This window comes from Rhinopithecus roxellana, chromosome 10, assembly GCF_007565055.1.
Source record: "Rhinopithecus roxellana isolate Shanxi Qingling chromosome 10, ASM756505v1, whole genome shotgun sequence".
In the NCBI taxonomy this organism is placed as follows: domain Eukaryota; kingdom Metazoa; phylum Chordata; class Mammalia; order Primates; family Cercopithecidae; genus Rhinopithecus; species Rhinopithecus roxellana.
Window position 1 is genome coordinate 99640743 of NC_044558.1, and position 20887 is coordinate 99661629.

General features: G+C 42.7%; 1 protein-coding gene across 10 annotated transcripts in view; it reads right to left on the bottom strand.

The window, feature by feature from the left end:
* The window catches only part of TCP11L2 (t-complex 11 like 2), a 42439-nt gene extending 21784 nt beyond the window's left edge, over positions 1-20655 (bottom strand). For 3 of the 10 annotated variants that reach the window (XR_004059764.1, XM_030939919.1, XM_030939923.1), the window contains exons 1-7: positions 19167-20442; positions 15984-16072; positions 13988-14179; positions 10752-10887; positions 7097-7217; positions 4145-4365; positions 2203-2339 (exon numbers count right to left, since the gene is read on the bottom strand). Coding sequence is in view for 9 of the 10 variants with exons in the window: in XM_030939919.1 (XP_030795779.1) it covers positions 2203-2339; positions 4145-4365; positions 7097-7217; positions 10752-10887; positions 13988-14144 (772 nt within the window). In the remaining variant the exon portion in view is untranslated. The other 7 variants (XM_010367516.2, XM_030939920.1, XM_010367517.2 and 4 more) reach the window with 7 other exon arrangements.
* Between the last annotated feature and the right edge of the window lie 232 nt (positions 20656-20887).

Here is a 20887-nt window from a genome sequence, read left to right on the forward strand (position 1 = left end):
GATGGAGTCTCACTCAGCTGTCCAGACTGGAGTGCAGTGACGTGATCTTGGCTCACTGCAACCGCCATCTCCCAGGTTCAATCAATTCTCCCGTCTCAGCCTCCTGAGTAGCTGGGATTACAGGCACCCGCCATCATGCCCAGCTAATTTTTATATTTTAGTAGAGAAGGGGTTTCACCATGTTGGCCAGGCTGGTCTTGAACTCCGGACCTCAGGTGATCCGCCCACCTCGGCTCCCAAAGTGCTAGGATTACAGGCATGAGCCACCGTGCCCTGCCCAGTCTGGTTTTAATGCACACAAATCCACTGAAACCACTCTCATCAAGGTTACCGACCATCATCATACAGTCAAATCCAATGGTCAAGTTGGCCTGTGTCTTTCTTGACCACTTAGCAACGCTTGTCATATCCAATCATGCCTTCCTTCTCCAAATACCTTCTTCACGTATCTCTTACAGGACACCCCCCTCTCCTGACTGTCACACTACCTCTCTGGCTACTTCCTCATAGTCTCCATTGCTAGATCCTCCTCCTCAACTGCAGCTTCTAGCTGCTTGACTGCCCCATGTCAGTTTCTTTCAGAGTCCATACTCACTCTCCCGAGGTAGTCTCACCAAGTGTAATATAATGGATAGGAACATGGACTGTGGAGCCAAGCTGCCTTCCTAGGTGGACCCCTATACTTTCAAGTTGTGTTATACAGGCCAGTGACTTAACCTCAAGGTACCTCAGTTTCCGCACCCATAGAATGGGGGGTAACTTCATACAGTTGTTGCAAGGATTAAATTAGTTCATACAGGTAAAGTACTTAGAATGTGATAAGGATTTTTTAGGTGTTAACTAGTACCCAGTTCCATGGCTTTCTATATCACATATACCGATTATTCCCAAATGTATACACACAGTTTCCATTATTCCTCTGAACTCGTCATTCATATCTAAATGCCTACCTGACATCTCCACATTTCCACATTGATGTCAAATGAAATCTCAAAAGGTCATATCACCAAAACTGAACTCTTGATTCCATGTCATCTCCCAACCTTCTTTCCCCTAGTCTCCCCAGTTTCACTCAAACTGTATCACCATTCACCCAGTTGTACGAGCCAAAAACCTTAGTCATCCTCAACTCTTTTCTCCCTTATCCAACCTTCAGCAAATCTGATTACTCCACCTTCAAAATGTATCCAGAATCTGGTCTCTCCTCACTCCTTCCACCACTACCATCTGAAACAAGCCACCACCATTTCTTGCCTGAGCAACTGCAATGCGATCTAATTGGTACCTCTGTTTCCCTCTTTGTTCCTACATGATTTATTCTGTAGCCAGGAACAAGAATATTCTTCAAAAATGAAAATCAGATGTTGCTCCCCTGATTAAAACTCTCTGATGAGTTTCCACCACAGGTGGAATGAAATCCAAACTCCTCTCATTTACTAACAATGCTCTAAGTGACCTGCCTTTATCTCCTTTTCAGCCTCATCTCTTACCACTCTCCCCTTACCTACTCTACTCCAGTCACAATGTCTGCCCTGTGTTTGTCAAACTCATAAGCAAGTTTCTGCTTCAGGGCCTTTGTACTTGCAGTCCCTCAGGCTAGAACATTCTTTTCCCCATCTTTACATACCCCTTCCTCATTTCTTTGCAAACTTTACTCAAATGTTACTTACAGAGACCTTCCCAGTCCATCACATCTAAAAAACAGCCTGTCCTCACTTCTGACCCATTACTGTCCCTTTATCCTATTTTTCTTCATAGCACTTAATACACAAATACTAAACATATATGGACAATATGTCCATATATATTGTCCATATATATTGTCCATATATGTTTATTTATTTGCCCAGTTATGCACAAATAAATACGTTTGTTTGTTTGTCATGCCTACTAGAATGTCAGCTCCTTGGGGACGGCAACTGTATTTCATTCTGTTCTCTGCAGTATCCACTGCACCTAGGCAGTGTCTGAAACACAGGAGGCACTCAATAAATATATCTTGAATGAATGAAGAAACAATAGTGCTTAGCACAGCTCCTGGACAGAATAAACAACTGCAAGTTTGTGATGTCAATTTTGGAAGGTAAAAAAATGTTTAATAGAAAGGGCAAAATTCTTTAGTGATACTATATATGATGTCAAAAATGAAAACATCACATTTTAACCTAATTTCAATATAAATACACATTATATTATACTCACTTGGAGTTTCTTCCAAAATTTCCTGGAACTTGGTTCTCTCATATTCCACTAACTGGCGTTGAAGGTGTGGTCTGAGACTCATAATTGTAAAATTGGCCATGTCCATTTTCATGAGGTCCAGGACATGGAATATTTGTCTAAAAATTTTAGAATTAAAATGGAGAGATGATTAGGAAGTGAAGCTGAAATTCACTAACAATGATCTATGTTCCAGGCCAAAAACAATAAATATCCCCAAAATGGTTTTAAAGTTTCAACTGCCATTTGGTAGGGTCATGTTTCATAGAAGGTCATATGTGTGTACTGCAAATGTGTTCTTCCACAGATCTCAAGAGTAATTATTTGAAGCATAAACCATCTTAATGATGTAAGAAAAATTGAAGAAGGAATTTTCATTTGAAAGCCCCTGAAATTTTAAAGAGCCTGGACACGGGGCATACGGCTTCTATTCCTTAGGGAACAAGAACAATGAAAAAACAAAGGCCAAGGCAGTGGGGCACTGAGGAAAACCACTTCCTTGGAGAGTTAGGCAGCTCTGTGCTCAAACCCAGCTTTGCAACTGGCCAGATTTGTGGGCATATACACAAGTACATCAGTCTCTCTGAGCCTCAGTTTCCTCATCTGTGAAAGAGGACAACCTCAACCTTGGAGGGATGTTGTGAACAGTCAATGAGATAACGATCGTAAAGTGCAGGTGGCAGTGGCATCCAGTAGGTGCTCAACAAATGACCATGATGAACATCACAGATCTGAGATCGTACTAGGGTAATAAGACAACTAGAAGCAAGGATCCCATAACTGAGGAATTACAATCTGCCAGAGCCAAGCACGACTCTAAGGATTAACACCCGTTTGACAGAGACTGTCACTTTGAGAGTCGATCAACCTGCCCAAGATCGCAAAGTAAATTACTCACTACATGCAGACTGGTCTTTCTCCTACCTTTCAAAAACATTTATATCAAACTCAATTCTCAAAGTGGCCACCACACACAAAAAAGAAGAAAAGTCCGCTTCAATGGCAAAAAGTGTTGCAGAATCTTCTTTCCTCTTGGATCACAAAGAAGTTGTCATCTATGTGGCCAGATGAAATCCTCGTGACATAATATGCACCCCACTTCCTCAGAGAAGCTCCAGCAGACATGGCTGGCTGACCACTAAAGGCCCATGCTCCCTCCCCGCAGTGCAGATTTGTGGCTGTGAAAAGTCTTTCCAGGCTGTAACTACTTTTCTCAACTCCCCTTTCAATCTAGGTGGGATCATGTGACTAGTCATGGTCAAAGGGAATGTGTCACTTCGGGGCTGAGGTGGCTATACATTACATATGTCTCCCCTATGGTCTCTTTCCCATTTGCCAGCTGAAAGGAGAGGACTCTAAGGACCTGAGCAAGGGTAGAGCCAAGCAAAGAAGGAGGTTGGGTACTTGGATGAGATGTGGAGAGTTGTCTGATCAAGGACCCCTGAATTGGACTGCGACATCAGGGAGAAACAAACTTTTATTGGATAAACCACTGAGAATTTAGGGTTTACATGTTATAGCAGCTAGTGACCATAACTAATAAAGAAGCCTCGACCAGATTAGGTCCCTTGTCAGAGACTCTGTTAAGACCCTCTACTTCCCCTTCCACTTATCACAACTGTAATTAATTGTTCAAGGTCTCTCTCCCCATTAGACTCCCTGGAGTCAGGGATTTTATCTGTCTTTTTCATCACTGCATCTCCAGGGCCCACTACGTGCCAACTAACAACCTTGTCAGACCATTCTATGTGAAAATTCGCTGCATACAGTAAATAATTGACACGGTTTCTGCTTATATGGTTTTCTTCTAGGGTCAGTAATTTATTTGGGGTACTAGTTGTTATTCTGTGTTCACCGATGCCCAACTTCCCTTCTGAATGAACTCAAAGATATTCTAGGAAATGCAAACAGCAAAAGTGCTAACCTCAGCACCTCCACGATGTTGCCAGTAGCCTTTAACTCTCTGATATCGTTATCTCGCACGGGAGCACACAGCTTTCCCATCGTACTGATGACATAGTTGGCCAGGCCTTGGATGTCAACAGCACTGTGCTCAGCCTGCTGCCTAATGAGGTCTGTGTCCAAAACTTCACAGATCTGGTTACGAAGCCGGTTGCCACCAGGAGTCAGAAAAGAGAGAAGAATCTACAGGGAAAGAAATAAAAATTAACAGCGTCATGATGTGAATAAAAGCTGTCACTTTTCACCTCAGTGTCTAGATGACCAAGCCCTTTGCCCACATTTTAGTGCCTCAGATGCCACAGAAGTTGACACTGACTGCATGGTGGATCAGAGGAGCATTCCAGTGTCTCAACCCTAAAAAGAAAGGTCTATCTTCTGAATTAAAGTGCCCCCACCATGGGAAATTCCTGCTCCTGTCAGAACAAAAACAGCTAGCAAGGAAGCAAGATTACTGAAAGCACAGTAAGTCCTTACTTAACATTGCTGACAGGTTCATGGAAATTGCAACTTTAAGTGAAATGATATATAATGAAACCAGTTTTACCATAGGCTAATTGATATAAACAACGGTTAAGTTTCTATGGCATATTTCTGGTCACAAAAAAATCACCAAACTTCTAAATAAAGACCCCAAACACTTCTAATATTAAACACTGAGATAAATGTGAGCTATACATACAAGAAAAATTAATAAAAACAAGACAATGATTTACCCAATTTTTGGTGAATCAGTGAGTGACAGCTGCCATGGTGGTACGTTAAATTGGGGAAGAAATGTTTGCAAACAAAAATTGTTAAGGAACACCACCTACCACCACACAGTTCAAAAATAAATAATAATGATGACAGGCTCACTGAGCACTTTCATAGCACATTGTTTATTGTTGTGCATCTGTATAATTATCGAATACTTTATGAATTTTTATGTTACAATAACTTGTATTCATTCATTTTCCATCCTGCTTACTCCAGTTCAGGGATGCAAGTGGCCAGAGCCTACCATGGCAGCTCAGAGCATAAGGCAGGAACCAGCCCGGGACAGGATGCCATCCCACTGCAGGATGCACTCACTCACACACCCACACTCACTCAGACTGAGACCATTTAGACTTGTCAATGAACTTAACATGCATATCTTTGGGATGAGGGAGGAAACCAGAGTACCCAAAGAAAAGCTCCGTAGACATGGGGAGATCATACAACCTTCACACAGACGGCAGCCCCAGCTAGGAATCTATCTTTTTACTTTTTCTTTCTTTTTTTTTGAGATGGAGTCTCGCTCTGTCATCAGGCTGCAGTGCAGTGGCACGATCTCGGCTCACTGCAATCTCCAACTCCCAGGTTCAAGCAATTCTCCTGCCTCAGCCTCCTGAGTAGCTGGGATTACAAGTGTGCACCACCATAGCCAGCTAATTTTTGTATTTTTAGTTACAGATGGGGTTAACATGTTGGCCAGGATGGTCTCGATCCCCTGACATTGTGATCCGCCCACCTGGGCCTCCAAAAGTGCTGGGATTACAAGGGTGAGCCACCGCCTGGCTAGAATCTATCTTTTTGCTTATCAACATTATAAAGAAAAAACATTGAACAAATCAGTAGGATGCGAGGATCTGCTACATTTCAAAACGTCTACAGGTAAAAGTTCAGGGAAGAAAGAACAAGTTGCAGATCATGGCTCCAAAAGAACTCTTTAAAAAAGGATAGATGAAAATATCCCATGGGGTCCATTAAGTATATTTTACACATAGAATATTTACTATATATGAGCAGCCTATTTACTGATTATTCAGTTAACAGAGGACACTGTGCTTATCCACACAGCACATGCTTAGGAGCCTGCGCTCTGAGCCAGTGTGGCTCAGTTCAAGTCCCTCTCCACCCCTCAAAGCTGTGTGACCCTGCATGAGTCAGAAAACTTGGTTTTTTAATAAGTAAGAATAACAGGAGCAACTACTGCACAGCATTCTGATAAGAAATGAACAATGTAGTACAAGTGCCTTGTAAATGTTAGCTAACATTACAACTGTTACCTCATTTAGTTCTTATGACTACCCTAGAAGTACTCAGGAAAGAGAGACTTAAAGAGAGAACCCATCACTAAACCAGGACGACAATCTAACTCTAGAGTCTCTACACTTTAGCATCACCCTAAGCTGAGTCCACAGCACTATTTTCCCAGCCTTCACTCTACTCCAGGAGGCGCAGGGGGAAACCCTGTCAGTGAACTTGATCTTTTTTTGAAAAAGAGTGGCCAGTACTAAAGGACATACAGCAATCTTTGGGGGAAAAAAAACTGCTATACTTTCAATATTTGTGTTTTCCTCTGTCCCCAAATTCATATGTTGAAACCCAATCCGAATGGAATGGTATTAGAAGGTGGGGCCTTTGGGAGGTGATTAAGTCATAAGGGTAAGGTCCATATGAATGGAACTATACCCTTATAAAAGAGACCCTAGGCTGGGGGCGGTGGCTCACGCCTGTAATCCCAAGCACTTTGGGAGGCCAAGGTGGGCAAATCATGAGGTCAGGAGATCAAGACCATCCTGGCTAACAAAGTGAAACCCCATCTCTACTAAAAATATTTTAAAAATTAGCTGAGATTGTGCCACCGCACCCCAACCTGGGCAACAGAGTAAGACTCCGTCTCAAAACAAAACAACAACAAAAAGACCCTGAAGAGCTTCTCTGCACTTTCTGCCATGTGAGGACACAACAAGAAGGCACCATCTATGAATCAGGGAGTGAGCCCTCACCAGATGCCAAATCTGCTGGTGCTTTGATCTTGGACTTCCCAGCCTCCAGTACTGTGAGAAGTGAATTTCTACTGTTTATAAGCCACCCAGGCTATGCCAGTCTGTTATAGCAGCCCACCCGGAGTAAGACGCTAACTGACACAGACAACACAGCAACTTGCCTCTCTGATTTCTTCAAACAGTTTGATGGCATGTTCAAACTCAGGAGGGTCAGCATTTAGTTCTGAATCCAAGACGTCCCAGAAGGCCTGATGAACAATGTGCTTCACTCGACCAGCCAAACTATGGCAATAAAATGAATTGTTTTTTAAAATAAGCATCATTTTTTCCTGATTATAAAAGAAATATCCTCACTGTAGAAATCTTATACAATGTAAAAAAAAAAACAAAACAAAACCAGAATTGTCCTTAATCCCATTATTAATCTTTTAATATTTTTTTTGTTGAATGCATTATTTTAACATAGCTAAGCACATATATGCAAAATGTATACTTTTCATTTAACATTCTGTCCTGTTTCCCCTAGACCTTGAAAATGCTTTCAATAACTTCATAAAATTCTGTCCTAAAGAGATTTCATAATTTATGTCGCTACCCTTCTATACAGATCTTTAGACTTGTTCTACATTTTTGGGATGAGATGGCAAAGTTGCTCTTCCTCACCAGCTGAAATTTCATGGCATGGAATAGAACAGATTGGCCCCAAGGGCACTTGCATTTGAATGCCTGCCAACTTCAGCTTAGGTGTCCCATTTAAAGTTAGCCAGACCAAACTGCCGAAATAGAAGCCTTCCGAGGAAGAGCTCACAATAGAATAAGTGGCCACCTTGCTTCACCACTTATGTCAATCCCTTAAAATAGGTGCACATTAAAATACACATTCCTACCTCACTCCTATACCATTTAGCAACAGCTTTTAGAAAACCACGTCCCTCCACTGTAATTACTGACGAGGCTGTTTTCCCACAGAGCTATATACCTTTCCCAAGCAGAGGCCGTAAGACCTTCATGTAGGTACTTACTACTGTGCCTAGCACAGTGCCTGATATATAGTGAGTGCTTGACAAATGCATGGTGAATGAATTCATAATTTGATAATTGTATCTTTTTTTTTTTTTTTGAGACGGAGTTTCACTCTGTCACCCAGGCTGGAGTGCAGTGGCGCAATCTCAGCTTACTGTGGCCTCCGCCTCCCAGGTCCAAGTGATTCTCATGCCTTAGCCTCCCAAGTAGCTGGGATTACAGGTGTGCACCACCACACCCAGCTAATTTTTGTATTTTTAGTAGAGACATGGTTTCACCACATTGGGCAGGCTGGTCTTGAACTCCTGATCTCAGGTGATCTGCCCGCCTCAGCCTCCCAAAGTGCTGGGATTATGGGTATGAGCCACCACACCTGGCTAAGACTTTAATAAACAAAGGCAATGTGTCCTAACTCTGTACTTGGTTTCCCTTGCTCACATTTTCTAGCCATGGCAGAAACTGAAGGTAAGAGAGATTAATATTTTCCATAGTATCAAAGTATTTATGTGCAAGGTACTTTTATACTAGTGAGCATACATCTGAAGTGAGTAGTGTAGCCCCCACCTTATTCTTGGGAAGCATGAGGTTCAGGTACTCTCAGCAAAGCCAGGATTCAAACTCCAGGGTCTGTCTGAGCCTAAAGTGCCTTCACTATGGCCTGTATCCGCCACTTTTGAATTTAAAGTACAGATATGCCCTGTCTTTTGCTTTACTTCATACAAAATACAAATTTTAACTTTAAAATGAGACTCCGTCTCAAAAAAAATTCATTTGTATTAGTCAATAAAAGTTTACTGAACACCTAATATCTGGGAAAAGAACATTCAAAAAGGAGAAGTCAGAGGAACAGAGTTTCTGAGACAAGATCCAGGTTGGTGAACCCTGAGGTTAGAAAGGAAGCCAGCGTGGCTGAAGCACAGCAAGCAGGAGGGACAGCACTGAGACAGGGTCAGGAGAGTGGGGCCATCCAGGCCATACAGAAACTCTTAGATTTTTAGTCTCTGAGTAATTGAAAACCATTGAAGGGTTTCTGGCAAAGAAATAATCTAATATAGCTTATTCTTTAAAAAGATCATTAAGGCTACTGTGTGGATATGGAAGATGAACTCTGGGGGGCTAAGAACGGAGACAGGGCAACCAGTTAGGACTGAAAGGGTCCAGGCCAGAGATGATGGTGGCCTAGCCTAGGGTTGCAGCAGTAGAGCTGGTATCAAGGGTCATGGAGAAACGCAGTTACCAAAGGAAACCAAACAGATATACCCATGATAGATGGCAAGCTTAAAAAATGTTCATATTATATGAACAACATCCCCAGGAGGACTATGATCCACTTTTTAAAGAAGAAAAATTATTACATTGACTTCCTTTACTTTTCCTGCTTTAAAACAAATGAAAAAGTTCTGAACGGGATCAAATATTCTCAGCTGTCTTAATTGATCGAATGCCTCAGGATTTATCATTGGTACTGCGAGGCTGAAAATTCAATCCATGAACCAACTTTGCTTCTAAAGATGATTGATCTGTAATAATAGTCTCAAGCCTCTTCTCCTCTTTGTCCCAGGAAACCTGGGGGCCACTGACTCCAAAAAGGCTGAAGTAGAATCCAAAGGGGTGGCTCCAACTAGAGGTCCGAGGGCGAGGTTAACCAGGAAGTGCCTCTTGCAGCTGTGACTCCCATCTCCAGACATTTCTGGATTGCCTACTTTTAACACTTTGACCGTTCAGGTGCATTTATTTATTCTTCAGAACCTGAATATCAGTTTTCAATAAATCAATCTGCAAATATTTCTTGAGCCTATACTGTATGTCCGGCACTATGCTAGACAATAAGGATACAGCAACAAACAATACAGACATAGCTCCTCCATAAATGACGCATTTCAATCAAGTGGGGAAGATGGACATCAAACAAAATTATAAGACCTCTTAACAAAAGGGAGGCAGCAAGGGCTACAGGTGTCTCTAGCAAAGGGATTAATTGTAGTCTAGGGGGTTCAGGAATGTCAGAAAGTTTCCCTCAGGAAGTGACATATAAACTGAGTTCTAAAGATTATAGGTAATACGTACCCTAGGGGAATTTTTTTTTTTTTTGAGATGGAGTCTCACTCCGTCGCCCAGGCTGTGGTGCAGTGGTGCAATCTCGGCTCACTGAAACCTCCAACTCCTGGGTTCTTGCAATTCTCCTGCCTCAGCCTCCCAAGTAGCTGGGATTACAGATGCCCCGCCACCATGCCCGGCTAATTTTTGTATTTTTAGTAGAGATGAGGTTTCACCATGTTGGCCAGGCTGGTCACAAACAGGATTTTTATTTATTTATTTTTTTTTTTTGAGACCGGGTCTTGCTGTGTCACCCAGGCTGGAGTATAGTGGCATGATGAGAGCTCACTGTAGTCCCTGAACTCCTGGGCTCAAATGATGTTCTTGACTCATTCTCTTGGGTAGCTGTAATTACAGGCTCACGCCACCATGCCGGATAATATTTTTATTTTTATTTTTTGTAGAGATGCGGTCTTGCTTTGGTGCCCAGGCCAGTCTCAAACTCCTGGCTTCAAGGAATCCTCCCGCCTCCACCTCCCAAAGTGCTGGGTTTACAGGTGTGAGCTACCACACCCAGCCAGAATTTTTTTAAAACAAGTATAAGAACTGTGTTAGAACTAAACGTTTACCCCTGAGGATATTATACAAGAACTTCCAGGAATCAGTGTGAATATGTCTCTCTCTCTCTCTCTCATACACACACACACACACACAATCTTCAGCACAGTTTACGTATAACAAATGTCCCCAGGTTACCTGTTTTCTGGGAGGGCCTCTTGTTTCAATTGAAAATTCTCATTTACAGCAATCTCGTGAGCAAGAGTCAAGTTTGATAAGTTCCTTGTTGCAGCCATCACTTCGTCAAATGTTACAACTCTTGGAGGGCTTGTTGCTGAAAGAAAAAAAAAAGGCAGTTAATGTTGTGGAAGAAAAGTTGTCATCCAACGAGGCCTCCTGATGCAGATAAGGTTTAATTTATCAGAATGTATAGACTTGAAAGTTTTATAAGGAGACTATATATTAAAATAGGTGAATTCCCTCGCTTAATAAAGGCTTCAAAAATTTAAGAACTCTTTCAATAGCTTCAGTTACCATATTTGATAACATTGTCTCAAATATTTCTGAGACCATCTTATTAATATAGGCCCATTATAAGTTACTCTCAAAAATTAAATTACCAGGCCGGGTGCAGTGGCTCACGCCTGTAATCACAGCACTTTGGGAGGCTGAGGCTGGCGTATCGTGAGGTCAGGAGATCGAGATCATCCTGGCTAACACGGTAAAACCCCATCTCCACTAAAAATAGAAAAATATCAGCTGGGTGTGGTGGTGGGTGCCTGTAGTCCCAGCTACTCGGGAGGCTGAGGCAGGAGAATGGCGTGAACCCAGGAGGCGGAGCTTGTAGTAAGCCGAGATTGCGCCACTGCACCCCAGCCTGGGCGACAGTGGGAGACTCTGTGTCAAAAAGGAAAAAAAAATTACCTCATTTTTAGTGCCCACTGAAACCTGCACTTATATATATTATATAGGAAATTGATAAAATTATTTTTATTCTATAATTCAGAAGTCTCATTAAGTAGACTCAATATGAAATAACTGATTTTTAGAATTTTATTTATTTATTTATTTATTTATTTATTTATTTATTTGAGATGAAGTCTCACTCTGTTGCCAGGCTGGAGTGCAGTGGTGCAATCTCAGCTCACTGCAACCTCCACCTCCTGGGGTCAAGCAATTCTCCTGCCTCAGCCTCTCGAGTAGCTGGATTACAGGCACGTGTCACCACGCCTGGCTAATTTTTGTATTTTTATTAGAGATGGTGTTTTGCCATGTTGGCCAGGCTGGTCTCGAACTCCTGACCTCAGATGATTCACCTGCCTTGGCCAAAGTGCTGGGATTACAGGTGTGAGCCACCGCACCCAGCCAAAAACTGTAATTTTTAAATGTATAGGCAGTATAGTATAAATGCTTAGGTTCACTCTAAGTATTGCCAATTGGTATTTATCAATGGATTTCACTGAGGCATAGCCTTCCTCCTCACAGGGTTGGCCTGAGGTGACTGAATGAGATAATTTAAGTGAAGAAAATAGTAAGAACTCAATAGATTTACATAATTAAAAGTAAAATAGAATAAATCTGAGAAGCTGGATATTGTACTTCTCAGTAGGAAGTAGTAAATTAAGAATTTGAGTTATTTCTAAAGATTATACTAAGAAACTATTCTAATAAATCATGTCTTTTTAAAACCACTGTTGGAAATCTTAGCTGCTTTTAACTAAAATCATAATGTCAAACAACAGCAGTGACAGGTAATACTTTACTACCTAATTTGTTATTTTTTCCCAAGATGGAGTCTTGCTCTGTCACCCAGGCTGGAGTGCAATGGTGCAATCTTGACTCACTGCAACCTTCGCCTCCCAGGTTCAAGTGATTTTTCTGCCTCAGCCTCCCGAGTAGCTGGGACTAGAGGTGCATGCCACCATGCTCAGCTTATTTTTGTATTTTTAGTAGAGATGGGGTTTTACCATGTTGGCCAGGTGGTCTTGAACTCCTGACCTCAGGTGATTCGCCTGCCTCAGCCTCTCAAAGTGCTGGGATTACAGGTGTGAGCCACTGCGCCTGGCTACCTAATATTTAGGAAAAGATGAGGAGGATCAGGGAAAGAGGAGCAAGAAAAGAAAGGTGATGCACAGAATTGGTAAAACCCTTCTTCAGGATGTCTAGGTACCCTGGTGTCAGATGTACCAACCCCACATACAGTATAAAGAGTGAGAAAAGGCACAGAAACCTGGGGTGGCTGCTGTTAATTTCTTTTGCCAGGTCTGACTCAAGATTCTCTTTAAAAATGTTTATATACTTTGGTCCAATAATCCAGTGATATCCAAAAGACTTTCCAGAAAGGCTTCATGAACTAAGATGTTCATAAAGCACTATTTGTAACAGCAAAAAAAAAAAAAAAAAAAGGAAACTAACTAAACGTCCAATGATGAATCAATGGTTAAGTTTACCGTATATTCACTTGATGAAGTAATAGGTATTCATAACACCAGTGTTTCAAAAACATGTAATCATGAGTAAACGTTTTAGTTATAATACTAAGCAAGAAGAGTCCACACACATAAACACACATATGTCTATGTGAAGGATAAAGACACGGCAAAGCACTGCCAGCTGTCGTCTTTGGGTGATATCACAGGCAATGTTTTCTTTTCTCTATTCTTACGTATTTTCTAAGTTTTAAAAAATAAAAATGTAAAAATTTAAAATACAAATGAAGCAATTTGTAAGAAGTGGACAGTTCAGCATATTAAACATTAGTTGCTTTTTCCTGCATTTGCTTTGCCAGTTAAAGGTGTTATACTTACTAAATAAAGCGCCAATTTAAAAAAAAGGCAAACACATCTGCTTTACACATCTCTAGTTTCTACACACAAAAACGGGAAAAAGATATCTCCTTTTGCTGTGACCTCTCTTTTAACTCTTTCTCACACCCCTAATGTAGTAATTCTCCTTGTGGGTACCTTCCTGGGGTGATTTGCACAATATTTTTTGAAATCAACATGAAACCCTTTAGATTATTTCACTTCCTTCCTGCCCTTTCAATGAAGACCAGTTTCCTTCAGTGTAAATCAGGAATACTCAGAAAAGCCCAATTTGAATTTATCCTTGAGCGGGGATCTAAGAAGTAATCTCAAGGAATGGCTTTCTGCCATTTGGGAGAAAAGACAGACGAGGTTGAAGTCCTGCTTTATCGTCAGACCGAAGCAGATCGGAGGCAGTGATCAAAATAAAAATCAGCAGGTTGTAAACTTTAGTGGCTATTTATGTCTGAGAATGTGTCCAGGAAAGCTGCAGTGCCTCTGCAGCGCTATTCTGGGGCATCTAGAAAGGAGGGGAAGTCTGTTGCTCTCAGGCATTTCTGAGTTTTCAAATCCAACACATATCTAGAAGTAGCCCCGCCACCCTCAACCCCTGCTCCCCCATTGGCTCACAAGTAGGAGAGCTGGATTTGCTGGAGGAGTCACTTGTAAAGCTCTGCCTGGAGCACTCATAGTCACTGAGCGAAGCCATGCTTTCGGAAAACCGGGAAGAATCAGAATCGCTTGGCTGGTCCTCTCCCACACACTGCTTCTCGCCATTGAAGGGCATTTTGTGTCACTGAAGTGTGGGTAAAAAGGTAGCACCTGCACAAAGAGACCCTGCATCAATGTTCTAGTTTGCTTTCTCTCTTTGCCAACATTTGATGTCCCACTGTTGGCATTTCTTGCAAATGCTACCTTCTCCAGGAGGCCTTGCTTTTAGCCAAAGTGAATAGCACTCCTCTTGGGATGTCTGCAGCACATCTCCTACATCTCCAGGTGAGTACTTAGTTCCTTGTATATTAGTCCCTTGTTATTTTCTTCCCATGGCTACTTCTGAATCTCCTTAATAAAGCAGAGATTGTGTCTTGTCCACGACCAGTGCCAAGTATATGACAAGTATTCATTCAGTGTCAGCTAAATCAGAATCCCTGAATCTCATTTGGTAAGCTTCAACCAGAACATTTGCAAGCTGATATCACGACACGTTCACCAGCCTGGTACTGCCAAAGCCCAAGCCCTAGAGCAGAGAATTTACTGCTTAAGCCTATCTTATTAAACGTCAAAATTCCCAGTTCCTTGTCATGCTCTTATTTGAATATCTTAAAGTTTGTTTCCACTTGAAGTCGTTTCTTTTTCCCCCAGTTATTCCCCTGTAATATAACAACTGTGCTATGCATGCTCTGCTCTTAATTTTTCTCTACTACAGTTGCCTCAAATGAGCTCTGGCTGCTTTTCCAAGTGAAAGTGAATAAGAGCTTCCAGCCATGAGAATTTATGAACTAGCTTAAGAGTTTTAACTGTCCATTTCATTTTTCTACTTTAGCTGGATAGCACACTTGGTTTCTTAATTGTATTTAACAAGGCAGAAAAGTGCAAAGATTAAAATAATTGGGAGTCAGGAGTCCAGGGTTTGTGACCTGGGTTCGTCATTAATGTGCCGTGTGACTTTATGCACACTTTTGTGAGAGGTTGGGCCAGTTACAAGGTTTCCCTCAGCTAGGAATATAAGATGCTCCAAACCCAGAGTTCCATGAGGCATCACTAGAAGTTCTGGGAAATTAAATGTGCTTCTGCCAGGCATGCTTAATAATGTGTAACTATACTTGCAACTATACTTTCTTCCAGCAATTCACTGGAGGTAGAGTTCCTGACACAGGGGCTGCAATGGAAAATTTAAAAGCTTCAAAATGTTTAGAAACTCTTGTTTAGTGGGTATATGCCTCCACATTACAACTGGGCCTTAGTGTATCCAAGCAGAAGCCTGTATTTGAAGCCAAAATGTCCATTATTACTCTATTAAAAAATTGTCTGTTTCCTCATACAGGCTTATGAAGAATACCTAATTCATAGGGTTGGTGTGAGATTTCAGGTACTCAATACATGCAGAGTGTTTGGAGCAGTCACTGACACAGTAAACAGTATACAAATGTTTTCTATTATTTGCTTTTTCTTGTTAATATCATTGCCTCAGGACTTCAACACTCTGGAAGGAAGAACAGTTTTAGGTCAGGATAACACCATGTTCTTCAACAGACAAACAAGGCTGGTAGTTAACATGGAACAGAACTCTTGGCACTTGTTGGACAGACAAAAGCCAAGAGTGAATGGCCCATCACTGTGTGAATGTTCTTCCGCAAGTTCCTTCATACCTGCTCTTACCTTTCTCGGTCTTGAGTTTCCAAGTAAGTCACCTGGGGACAAAGCTACTTGATTCAAAAGGCACTGAGGATATTTAGACTACTTTAAAAACTATTTTGGATTCTCCCTTAGACTGATGATTATGAAACCAGGCTGTTTCTTTAAGAAAGGTAATACGCCTTATGCAAACTTAGATCTACCTAACTTTTGCCACTGCAACTCACAAGTAAATCAAACAACGTTTCAGAAACATCACATCTCATCATACCTGGAGAATTTAATCAGTGGTCAAAGGTAAAGTCAACAGAAAAGACTGAAGATGACTCCAAGCAAAGCCTCCAACACGATAGCAGGTCACTATTCAAAGAAAATTAAGTACTGTCATATTCACATTTTTATTGTATTATTCCATCACTTTGTGATAATAAATACAATATTATGTCATTTCTTCTGAGACCAATCACTGGAATGCAGCAAGCATTCAAATATTTATTGTTGAATAAATGAATGGTAGTAAGACTACTGACATTCAAGAGGTGTGAATGGGTACAAGGATTTGAAGGGGCCAGTGCTGTATTTCACTATAGATAGAGAGGAGATTGGTTTTTAATTTGCTTGTGATTCCTCAGCTTGTGTCCAGCTTTACTTCCTTATTTCCTTTCTGCAGCAACTCTATCTGCAAATAGTTCTGCACTGGTTCAGGATTGCAAAGATACACTGATGATAATACACGTCACTGAAGTCGTTAAGAACATTGCCTCTGGAGCTAGGTGGACTGGGTTCTCAATCCTGGCTCCTCTTGATTATTTACTGACTAAAAACAGAGAACTTACCATTTGTAAAATGGAGACAATAATAGTATCCACCTTGTAGAAGTGTTGTGAAGATTAACTGAAATAGTATCTGTCAAGTGCTTAAGCTCCTAGTAAGTGCCTGACGGATGTCAACTATTATTTTATTCTTACAAAAGAAGTTACAAGTTCCGAAAACGTAATGTCATAAAAAACAAGGAAAGGTTGAGAATATGTTCCAGATGAAAAAAAAAAAAAAAAAATACTTGATAACTGAGTGCAATAGGTGATCCTAGAGTGGATCCAGTACTGAAGCAAAAATGCTGTAAAGGACAGTATCGGTCAATCAATAACACTGTTAACAATATTTGAATCTATTGTCTATTGTCCAATGTTAAATATACTGAAGGTGAAACGCACTGTGCTTTTCTATTTAGGAATAAAGGGCCATGACATAATACAACTTTTTCCCAAACGATTCAAATGAAAGAGAAAGAGAAAAAATAATAACGCACATAGGGCAAAATGCTAACAGGCGCATCTGAGCAAAAGGTGCACAACAGGGTATTCCTTGTATTATTCTCAAAACTTTATCTGTAAGTTTGAAAGTATTTCCAAAAAAAAGATTAAAAGATGATGGGCTGAACTGAAACTTCAAGATTCAAATTCAGAACAGTCCAACCTCTTGCAGTTTTGAAATTTTGATTGTGCCCACCGCTGCGATAGCTTAAATACCACTCTATTACAAGAACTCCTCTAGACAGTCAAACTTGTCCTGATGTCCTTCTTGAACAGTGCCTAAATAATCAAACAGGAAATAGGCCAGAGCCCTCCAGAACAGGCAAAACAGATAATCCTTTTTAAGAGTTCATCCCTAGGTGGGTTCCCTTTTCCTAAGTCTCTGGGCCATGGTTTACGACCCTCTATGATCTTAACTCTGCCCACCTCATTCTGTAGTGCTCTCCCACTAACCCCTCATGATCTTCTTTGGGTTCCTCAGACACGCCAAACTTCCTATTTCAGGGCACTCACACCTGCTATTCTCTCCCCTTTAAATGTTCCTCTCCCTGATCTCCTTGCGGTTGGCTCCCCGTTGTCATTCAGATTTGAAATTTAATGTCACCAACTTCGAAGTAACCTTCCCTGATAGCTACACTCACTGCATCTAAATGAGCCAGCTAGAGCTTCGAACACTGCCTGGGCTAGAGCAGGAGCTCAATGAATATAGTTGCATGAACTAATTACGCCATACTCCTATTCATAAGACACCTTGAGTTTTCCTTCTTTTCTGCCTCACTCACATTACTCATATTCCCATTATGCAGTCACTTACAGTACTACACTTGTGTGCATATCTGTCTCCCACTAGATTTTAAGCTGCTGGTGGAAGCTGTGACTCTCCTCTCCAATTCCCAGTGCCTACTTCAATGCATTTGCAAGACACCGAAAATTCAAACTAGCAAAGACCCACAGTTCCAGGAGCTTAAAGAAACTCACGTGTAGCAAATAATAACAATTACAGCTAACAGTCACTGAGTGCTTATTACTACCTCAATAATAAGCAATCAATAACTGCTCTCTGATACGTTCTTTATATATTTTATCTCCTTGAATCCTCATTATAACCTTGTTAGCTAAGGTATCATTATTATCCCAATTTTATCGTAAGATCCTGAGGCCCAGAGAGGTTGCATTACTTGCCCAGTGGTTCACAGCAGTGTAGAGGCACAACTCAAATCCAGGAAGCAGATCCCTGAAACCCATGCTCTCTACCACTCCAGGATGGCTGGAGAAAATTTGGTGTGCTGCTCACTCTTTCCACTCCCACTGCCAAATCGATCTACCCATCACCATGTGGACCCTTGCACACGTGGTAGCAAGCTGATCTTATCCTGGTATGGCTGCTCAAGTGCCATTCTGTGAAGGGCATCACTGAAGGAGTTCGTCACCCAAAACAATTCTCCACCACCCCGCTACAGTGATAGAAAATCCTCTAGGAGGGAGCCATTCTTTATGCACCACAAAATCCCTAGTTAAACCCCACTTTAGCAAAAAGGTTAACTGCTTACAGTCATAAACATTTTGGAGTGAAATATTCACTCCAGCAGGGCCTTGAGGAATGGAACCCATCCAGTTAAGGTTAGCTCATGCAAAAAAGAAACTTCAAGAAACATCTAGTGGGTACCATCCTTTAAGACCAGATCAAGGTCAGATGCAAGGACAAGCCTTCGCATATGTGTAGTAAAGGGAAGGGAGTCAGAGGACTAAGTCTGGGCTCTGAAGAAAAAAGTTGCAGATGATGTGAAAAATTTCCATCTTCTGCAAAATGCTGCTTTAGAATCAGTCTCAAATAGCAGTGCTAAAGTTATTCATCCACAGCAAAGCAAAAACCATAGAGCAGAATAAAGTTATTCATCCACAGCAAAGCAAAAACCATGGAGCAGAGGGATAGGGGCCTACACCATTCATCTAGACAATACTGGTCTTCATCAAGTTAGAACCAACAAAGAGCTAGATAAAAGTCAACAAGCCAGTCACTGTCTACAAAGCAGATGTTCACGTTACACATGGCATTACAGCATCAGGGAGAAGGATTCCTAGGCACTTTTCATATTTGAAAGCACTCCTCCCACACTTGCTGGTCTGTTTTCTGTTAATACCTGTGCTTCCCCCTCTGGGGCCCTCAACCTCTCACAAAATGGCATTGAAGCTGCTTCCACACATGACTGGGTGTCTTCGGCCCTGGGCCTCTTCAAATCAGGCAACTTCCACTGGCTGTCAGGGTGATGCATGAAATCCCTAGAGAAGAAAGGAAAAGGACCACAGAAGGGAGCCTCCTCAAGTGGGAACCACTGAGATAAACTCATTATCCGTTGGCAGGTAAGAAGAGCAAGGTCCCTGACTGGGCTGGTGACCATGGGTGCTGAGACACCCACTGGGGACAAGGACAACTTGTTCAGTTTCTTCACAGTTAAGGTAGCAGGACAACCATGTAAGATTTTCCCAAACTGCAGTCATTTGAGTACCACTCTTTATGACTATTTCTACATCTCCCTCCTTACCTATACTATAATTTACTAACCGTGTCTCTTTATCTTAGCTAGATTTTTGCATTTAAATGTATTTATTTTAAAAGGAAACTTTGTCATTGTGAAACTGCTTACTTAATGGAACAGATTTTCTTAATAGTAACGAAAACAAGTAGCTATGTTCATCCATGTGCCACCTTAAATCATTGCTATTACCCCCACTGGTGCCACCTACAGTAGCAGCTTTGGGAAGCACAAGCAACCCCTGAGGGTTCAGCGTTCCAGCCCAGGCCCAATCGGCATTTCTCCACCTCTTCCCCTTAACCAAAGGTCCCAGCAAGGGGACGCAGCAGCAGTCTGCACGACCTCGCCCACGTCCTCTGGCCGCCCCTCCCCTCCAGCAGCACCACGTTTCCTGTCAAAACAAACCCTTGGGGGAGGGGACGGCGGAGGCAAAGCCAAGTGCCGGGGAAACCACGGCAACAAGCTCCAAACACACGCTGCCGGGCCCGCCCGGCCTCTACCCTGGCTCAGTTCCCCACTCCAGCCCGGCCGGGGGGTGCGGGGAAAGGGGGTGCCTGATGGCCGGATGCCGCTGGTACCTGTCCAGCAGGATTTAAACAGCGGCGAAGCGGCCTCCAGGACCCGAAGTCTGTGTCCACCCCGACACGCGGGGCGGCCACTCGGTGCCCCGCTCCCCGCTCCCACGCGGGACGGCAGTTCGAGGTCAAACAAGGGGACGTGGAGTGGTGAGACAAGAACTAGGAGACGAGCTTGATGGCCCCTGCCACGCCGTCCCAGCATGGAGTTCCGAGATAGGGCGGAGGAGCCTTCAGGCTGCAGCAGTGTCCCCTCCGTTGGCCCCGGCCGGTCACCTCCGAGCCGGCAACGCCTTCCCCGTGAAGGATACGCACCGGGTCCAGCACGTAGACAAGAGGAGAACGGCGACGGAGTGATCCCGCGTGAGGGCTCTCTGGGCGTCCCCTCACCGAGCACAGCACTATCACCTCGAAAACTCACCAGTCCAACAACCCCCCCCAACCCCAGCGTCCCCGCCGCAACGCGGTATTTAAAGGGCCCTGAGGGACTCTAGGGAGGCAGCCACGGCGCGGCCATCACAAAACCGGATAGCGAGGGGACGACGGCGCGACGGGGCAAGGGGATCCAGGGCCCTGCAGGCTCCGATAGCCGAGCGCTCACAGACTGAACCTATTAGAGAAACAGTCTTCGTCATGTTTAAACCAGAGAGGCTGAGGATAGCTCGGATGGGAGGGTGTTTCGGATGGGAGACGGCACGGTCTCCCCGCCCGGCAAGTGGTGCGGTCCGGGCTGCCGGGGGCGGGGAGAGCAGT